This window comes from Myotis nattereri (assembly GCF_964212035.1).
Source record: "Myotis nattereri genome assembly, chromosome: 4".
NCBI classification, from domain to species: domain Eukaryota; kingdom Metazoa; phylum Chordata; class Mammalia; order Chiroptera; family Vespertilionidae; genus Myotis; species Myotis nattereri.
The window spans coordinates 111,107,961-111,116,332 of NC_138079.1; the positions used below are offsets into that span (position 1 = coordinate 111,107,961).

The window sequence follows — 8,372 nt, forward strand, 5'->3', positions numbered from 1 at the left end:
CCAGCCTGCAAACATCCATCAGCCCCTCACCCAGGCTGCCCAAGCACCCCAGTGGGGGCCGCCACCCTGATCCGAGACACCCTTCAGGGCAAACCATCCGGCCCCCACCCGTGCACCAGGCCTCTATCCTATATAATGAAAGGATAATATGCAAATTGACCCTAGCAGCAGAATGTCTGGGAATAACTGGTCACTATGACACACACTGACCACCAGGGGGCAGATGCTCAATGCAGGAGCTGCCCCCTGGTGGGCAGTGGCTCCCACAGGGGGAGCTCTGCTCAGCCACAAGACAGGCTGACAGCTGCCAGTACATTAGTGGTGGTGGGAGCCTCTCCTGCCTCCTCAGCAGCACTAAGGATGTCTGACTGCAACTTAGGCCTGCTCCCAGATGGCAAGTGGACATCCCCCGAGGGCTCCTGGGTTGCCAGAGGGATGTCTGATTGCCAGCTTAGGCCTAATACTCCAGGGAGTGGGCCTAAGCCAGCAGATGGTCATCCCCTGAGGGGTCCCAGACGCAAGAGGGCACAGGCCGGGCTGAGGGACCCCCCGCTACCCGAGTGCACAAATTTTTGTGCACCAGGCCTCTAGTCCTATATAATAAAGAGGGAATATGCAAATTGACCATAACTCAGCCACAAAGATGGCTGCACCCACAGGTGAGGCCGAGTTCCCAGCAGGGGCCTGAGGCTGAGCCTTCTGCCCCCTGTGGGGCTTGACAGGGGACCTGAGGCTGCGCCTCCCACCCGGCACAGCTTATGGGGGGGACCTCAGGCCACACCCCTGCCCAGTGGGGCTTCATGGGGGACCTCAGGCCATGCCCCCCCGCCGGCACTGGGCCAGGGGACCTGAGGCCGTGTCTCCCAACATGGCGGGGCTTAACAGGGGACCTCAAGGTTCGCCCCCCATCCTGGTGCTTGGCTTGGGGACCTCAGGCCACGCCCTCCACCCTGGCACCGGGCCAGAGGACCTGAGGCCATGCCCCTCACCCCGGCGCCAGGCCAGGTGACCTGGTGCTGTGCTCCCCGCCAGGCATGGCTTGACAGGGGACCCGTAGGTGCACCCTGTTGCTCCCTGTCCCAGCTCCAGGCTGGAGGAACTCAGGCTGCGCCCCCTGCCCTGGTGCCAGGCCAGGGGACCTCAGGCCATGCCCCCGCCCTGGCACCGGGCCTCGGGTACTGAGGCTGTGCCCCCCACCCAGCGGGACTTAACTAGGGACCTCAAGGTGTGCCCCCCACCCTGGTTCTGGGCAAGGGGACCTCAGGCCACACCCCTCACCCGGTGGGGCTTGACAGGGGACCCTCAGGCTGCACCCCTTGCCCCAGAGCCAGGCTGGGGGATGGCAGGCCACTCCACTGCCCAGTGCAGCTTGACGGGGGATCTCAAGCCCTGCCCCCTGCCCCCTGCCCCAGCCCAGGCTGGGGGACCTCAGGCCACATCCTCACCCTGGCACCAGGCCAGGGGACCTGAGGCTGTGCCCCCGACCTGGTGGGGCTTGACAAGGGTGGGACCAGCCAGGTCTGGATCTAGCCCAATGATGGGGGCTGACTGGGTCTGGCGTCGTGCGATTTTGAGGTACACGCGGGTGGGTGGGGACTTGACTCTGGGTCCCGAGGTGCACCCCAGACTCTGACAGGAGGAAGATTTTTATATACATTTTACTAATTTTCTTTCATCTCTGATAATTCTATTATAGAGAAAAAAAATCTAAACATAATATTATAGAGAAAGGGAAAATAGCAATATTAAAATCTAATTAATCCCCTTTTAATGTGCATGAATTTCGTGCACCAGGCCACTAGTATCTAAATAAAACTGGGGGAGAAGGCCAAGCACCTGGGCAAAAAATTTGAGAAATTTTGGTGTCAGGAATCAAGTTCAAATATTTGGGGACATAGCACAGTCAATCCATGATAAAAATAAAAGTTGAAATAGCACTGAATATACTTTAAGCCAATGTATATTGTTGAGCCTAAACCCATATAAGCATATGGATAATTTTGATTCCATAAATGGAAAGAAGTTGGAACAGAAGAATAGTCATGTAATGATGGGACACACAGAAATAACATGAACTATTCTAGTAGTGGCTTTATTAATCTTGCCTTAAACTGACAAGCATCTGTATTTTAAACACAGAATTTGGCTCCGTCTACACTAATAAAAGAGAAACATGCAAATTGGTGTCACTCCACTACACCACCAGCCAATCAGATGAGTATGCAAATTAACCCAATATGGCGGTTAATTTGCATACACAGGCACAGAGCAAAGACTGGAAGCTCCAGCCAGAGTGAAGACTGAAGACTAAAGACTGAAGAACTGAAGACTGAAGAGGCTTGGCTTCTCTGCTGCAGCCGGACCAAAGGCCTGGGTCCCGGGTGCCGGAGGAAAACCAGTGCCGGCAGTCAAGGTAAGGAAGGCCTATTGCGCGAATCTTCGTGCAACAGGCTTCTAGTGTTTATATATTGCAGACTGACCATTTATTTCCATCACCACCACCAATATAATCTCTATAGGATCTTCTTAGGAGATAACAATTTCAAAGCACTTTCTCTCTCCTTCCCAGTGGCTATGCTATAATCAGATTCTCAATGCCTATAGATGACCTAATTCTAAATCAGTGTGGCAAAGCCTTAGAGTTTTCCCTAGAGATTTATGAAAGGACTCAAATTCTGTTTCATTCAAAGAAAGAGGATTTTTTCTCATGACTGGTTGTCTATTAGTGAAGATGCATCTGCTTTATTTATTACACCACCATGCTTCATAGAACCAGAAGCATTGTTTGAGTAGTCAAAGTTTCCCATAAATCTAAGGCACAAGATCTGGATTCATATTCTTGTTCTACTGTATACTAGCAGTTTCCTCTTGGAAAAATTGGTTTTTTCATTTATAAAATAGAGTTAATTTTGTCAAATTCATTAAAATTTTAGGAACTAGAAGGGCAATTATTAGAAAATTGTAAATAAAACTTTCTCACCTGAAGTGGCAGAGAGTCATTGATGTTTTCGAAGTCATTGTCAAAAACAATGGCAGCCAGCACTTTTTGAGATTTATAGTCATACTTCACATACTTCTCAAACTCACTTTCTGAATAAAAGCCTTTAACTGTAGAGAGGAAAAGTGTTCACTTAAATAAAAATGTCTGATAATTCCTCATGAGGGGGGAGATACTAGTTTACATGGACAAAATTTTGTCTAAATATTTTAAGTTTAAAAACACTGTTTCTCAAATATTGCTATCATAACTACTTAATGGAATTTGGAGTTCAAAACAATTTTAGGTATTTTATAAAATTTTACTACAATTTTAAATAATAATCATTATAAAGCATATACAGTAGGCAAAAGTAGGTTTAGACTTGTTCATAAGGGAAATAATACAATAATTAATAAATCCTATATAATAAAGAGGGAATATGCTAATTGACCCTCACACCATTGCAAAGATGGAGGTGCCCACAGCCAATAAGGAAGGAATATGCTAATTGACTGCCCCACTCTCAAAGATGACGGTGCCCACAGCCAATAAGGAGGGAATATGCTAATTGACTGCCCCACTCTCAAAGATGATGGTGCCCACAGCCACAAGATGGCAGCACCCAGTCCCCTGAGCCCCGCCAGGGTGGCAGGTGCACGGCAAGGCCAGGCCCTCCCTCAGACAGGCCCGGCCTTGCCGTGCACCTGCCCCTGGAGTCCCCCAGACCCGTCAGCCCCCCAGCTGCCCAGGGCTGGCTCAAGGCACAAGAAAGCCTCAGATGGCAACTGCCCAACAGCCAAGGACCATCCCGAGGTGCAGGGAAGCCTCAGATGGTGGTTGCCCAGCTGCCTAGGGTCGCCCAAGGCTCAGGTAACCATGGCCAGCTGAGGCTTGAGCTGCCGGCAGTGGCAGCAGCAGAGGTGTGATGGGGACATCGCCTTCCCCTGATCACTGGGTCACCTCCCAAAGGTGTAAACAACCCAAATGCCCATCAACTGATGAAGGATATACCCGACTGAATACAGTATATTCATACAATGGGATATTTAACAAGAAAAAGGAATGAAGTAATGATACATGCTATAACAAGGATAAACTCTGAAAACATTATATGAAGTGAAAGAAGCCAATCACAAAAATTTACATATTGTATTTATATAAAATCAATATGGAAAGGGTGTATATAAACAATTTATATAAAAGGTTTATAATAGGCAAATGTATTTGGAAAAAAAGTAGATGTTTTCCTAATCCTGGTGAAGATAGGAAATTGTGGTGTCCTGACTAAAGGTTATGAGACTTTATTTTTGATGAAAAAATGCACTAAAACTGATTATGGTAATGGTTGCACAACTCTGGAAATATGCTAAAAGCCATTGAATTTAAATGAGTGAATGTATGGTATGTGCATTATATCTCAAAAAAGCTATTGGGTTTTTTTTCTCTTTCTTTAGGTAAATCAGAAGATGGAGATCACTTAAAACTGTGCTTTAAAAACAACAACACTATTTATGGATTAATAGCTGTACTGAAATACCAGAGAAAGGATTCAGTGAAGACAGATCAGCAGAAATTACCTAATTGAAACAAGAGAGAAAGAAATTGAATAGAGCCTCTTTTGGGAAATACAAAATGTCTAGCATTTATGTCTTCATAGTCTTAGAAGAGAAAGAAGGCCTTATTGAAAAACAATTTTGAGAAATAATGCCCAAAATTCTCCAGATTTGTTGAAAGAGACAAACTTACAGATTCAAAAGGCTCAGTGAACTCTATACAGAATAAACCAAAAGAAATCCATGCTCAGACATATCATAATCTAACTTTTGACAGACAAAGAAAGAAAATGTCTTAAAAGCACCCAGAGAGAAATGACACATTATCTATAGGAAAACAAGGATTCAAAGTATCACAGATATTTTTTCCCTGAAACCAAGGAGATCAGAAGAAAGTGGCAAATATTTTTTTTTATGCTGAAAGGGATAACTGTCAATCCAGAATTTTATAACAAATGAAAATAACCTCAAGACCATGAAGTTGAAATACATACATCCTCACATGAAGGAAAACAAAGAGAATTTGTTACTAATAGACCTATTCTAAGAAATTATTTAAGGAATTTCTTCAGAAAGAAGGAAAATTATATCAAAAGAAAACTTGGAACTTCAAGAATCAAGGAAGAGCCACAGTTATGGTAAATATGCGAAAAATAGTTTTCTTATGTTCTTTTTTTTTTAATATACATTTTATTGATTTTTTACAGAGAGGAAGGGAGAGAGATAGAGAGTTAGAAACATCGATGAGAGAGAAACATGGATCAGCTGCCTCCTGCACATCTCCCACCGGGGATGTGCCCACAACCCAGGTACATGCCCTTGACCGGAATCGAACCTGGGACCTTTCAGTCCGCAGGCTGACGCTCTATCCACTGAGCCAAACTGGTTTCGGCTCTTATGTTCTTTAAAATATGTGTGTGAATTATAACATTTCCTGGTAAGATTTTCAACTTATGTAGATTTGAAAACTACAACATAAAGAGAAATAAAGGGATCTATATATATTGGTAATCATTTGACATTATGACAAGTGGTAAACTAGGTAAAGTGTGAAAATTAAGTATGTATATTTTAACTCCAAGATCAAACATATATACCAGAAGCATAATTAATCCATTTTTTTTCTTTCATGGATGATACATTTGGTGTCATATTTGAAAATTTTTCAACTAACTCTAAGTTACAAATATTTTCTTTCCAAATTTTGTATCATTTTACTTTTAGATCTGATTCATTTTGATGCAATTTTTATTGTTTTGTCTATGATGTCCAATTGTTCAGCACATTTGTTGAAAAATTATCCTTCCACTGAATTCTTTTGCACCATTATAAAAAATATTCTGGACTATTTGTGTAGGTCTATCACTGGGTTCTTTGTTCTATGTGTCTATTCCTCCAATAGCATAGTGTCTTTAACACTACAATTTATTATAAGTCTTAAAATTGTAATTTTAAAGTGTAATTCCTCCAACTTTATTACTTCTTACACTAGAGGCCCAGTGCATGAAATTTGTGTGTGTGTGTGTGGGGGGGTGTTCCTCAGCCCAGCCTGCACTTTCTCCAATCTGGGACCCCTTGAGGGATGTCCGACTACCTGTTTATGCCTGATCCCAGGTGGATCAGGCATAAACAGGCAGTTGGACATCCCTCTCACAATCCAGGACTATGGGCTCCCAACCACTCGCCTGCCTGCCTGCCTGCCCCTAACCACTTCTGCCTGCCGGCCTGATCACCCCCTAACCACTCCCCTGCCAGCCTGATCGACACCTAACTGCTCCCCTGCATGCCTGGGTCCCCCCTAACTGCACTCCACTGCAGGCCTGGTCCCTCCCAATTGCCCTCCCCTGCTGGCCTCATCACCCCTAACTGCCCTCCCCTGCTGGCCATCTTGTGATGGCCATCTTTGACCACATGGGGGCAGCCATCTTGTGCAAGGGTGTGATGGTCAATTTACATATTACCTCTTTATTATATAGGATTGTTTTAGTTCTATAACAAAGTAAGGATAAGTTTTACAGAAAACCTTTATTTCTAACCTTTTATACTGATGTTTAAATTCATCTTCATGTTCTCAATGATCTCTTTTACCACATTAATATTAGAAGGCACGTAAATCAATTCCCACTCTTGAGGATTTTGGAGGAAAGAAGGCAAACCACTGACGTGTGCAGGTTTAAAATACTGAGGTCCAGCAACATATATAGTAGTAAGTGAACGGAACAGCAAAAGCAACATTGGAAACACCACTGCTGTTAGGACTTCAAATAATAAATTAATGTAATGCCTTCTCTAGAAGAGGAACAAAAGATAGTGTTAATTAAGAGTACACATTAATGCCAATGAATAGCTCTATTATATTCTTCTAATTTAACACTAGAAAATACTAGTCTTTCCTGGACTTTCTTGTACCACCCCCTCCCCTCTCCACTACCAACCTTCTTATAGATCAGACTATACTATTGATTAATATAGTTTTATAGGTTTGGAAGAGCTACCTACAGCTACTAAATTGATTTTTAAAACACACATATCCTGAATTGCAACAGGCAGGCATTTATAGATATTTTCCTTGAATGCTTTTACCTACCTTTATGGTAAAATTTTTCCAGAGAAGCACGGCAAATTGATTGAATGTCAAGAAATCCATTCTTCTACAAAGAGTGTATATTCAACTCCAATTATGGAGAAAAGGTTTTTTTTTAATGTTAAGCTACCTAATAATGTGAAGATCAAGCAAATAACAGCATTACTCCTTTCTCCTAATTTTCTCCTTATTAAGACTTAAAGATTGATACAAGAATAATTATGTATTTGAGATAAAGAAAATTATATTGTTTATATTTTTCTATCTATTAATTTACTTAATATCTAATGAAATTCCAATATGTTTTTAAAACACAAGAAAATAAAGAAATAACAGTAAGAAGTGGTTCTATTTCTCCAGAACCTGATGTTTCCTATCCTAGTTTCTAGGACCAGGTAGATCCACAGGTGAATTCTACCAAACATCTAAATAAGAGTTAATACCAATCCTCTTCAAAGTTTTCCAAAACAATTATAGCGTAAAGAACACTTCCAAACTCATTTTAGGAGGCCACCATTATCTTGATGCCAAATCCAGATAAGGAACCTACAAGAAAAAGAAACAATGGGCCAATATCTCTGATAAACACAGATGAAAAATCCTCAATGTATTCAAATTGAAGTCAACAGTACATTAAAATCACACATCATGATCAAATGAAATTTATCTCTGGGATGCAAGGATGGTTCAGCATATGAAAATCATTAAATGTAATATAACACATAACAGAATGAAGGTTTAAAATCATCTAATCACCTCAATAGATGCAAAAACAGCATTTGACAAAATTCTCTCTTTCAGAATAAAAACATTCAACAAATTATACATACAAAAATAATTACTCAGCAAAATAAAGGTCATATATGAGAAGCTCACAGCTGACATCATACTCAAAAGTGAAAAACTGAGAGCTTTTTCCTGGTAGACCTAAAGCAAGGCAAGGATGCCCACTCTTGTCACTTCTATTGAACATAATACTAGCAGTCCTGATAAGAACAATATTCAAGATTATCAAATACAGCCAAATAAATAACTAAAATTGTCTCTGTTCCCAGGTGGCATAATCATATATACAGAAAACCCTAAAGGCTCCACACAAAAAACACAGTATTAGAACTAATAAAACTAAAAGAACTAATTAAATGAATTCAGCAAAGTTATAGGACACAAAATCAACATAGAAAAATAAGTTGAGTTTCTAGAGACTAATAACATAACTGAAAAGGGAATTAAGAAAACAATCCCATTTCCACTA

The 8,372-nt window shown here is 41.9% G+C and overlaps 1 protein-coding gene across 1 annotated transcript in view; it reads right to left on the minus strand.

Annotated features, from left to right (window-relative positions):
* Nucleotides 1-7,180, minus strand: part of LOC308518601 (phospholipid-transporting ATPase ABCA3-like) — a gene marked incomplete at both ends in the record, with an annotated part of 332,625 nt that extends 325,445 nt beyond the window's left edge. Inside the window, 3 exons of the mRNA XM_081090312.1 lie at nucleotides 2,981-3,108; nucleotides 6,570-6,822; nucleotides 7,121-7,180. Of these exons, the coding sequence (XP_080946438.1) occupies nucleotides 2,981-3,108; nucleotides 6,570-6,822; nucleotides 7,121-7,180 (441 nt within the window). The remainder of the gene's footprint in view (nucleotides 1-2,980; nucleotides 3,109-6,569; nucleotides 6,823-7,120) is intronic.
* Nucleotides 7,181-8,372: the final 1,192 nt, after the last annotated feature.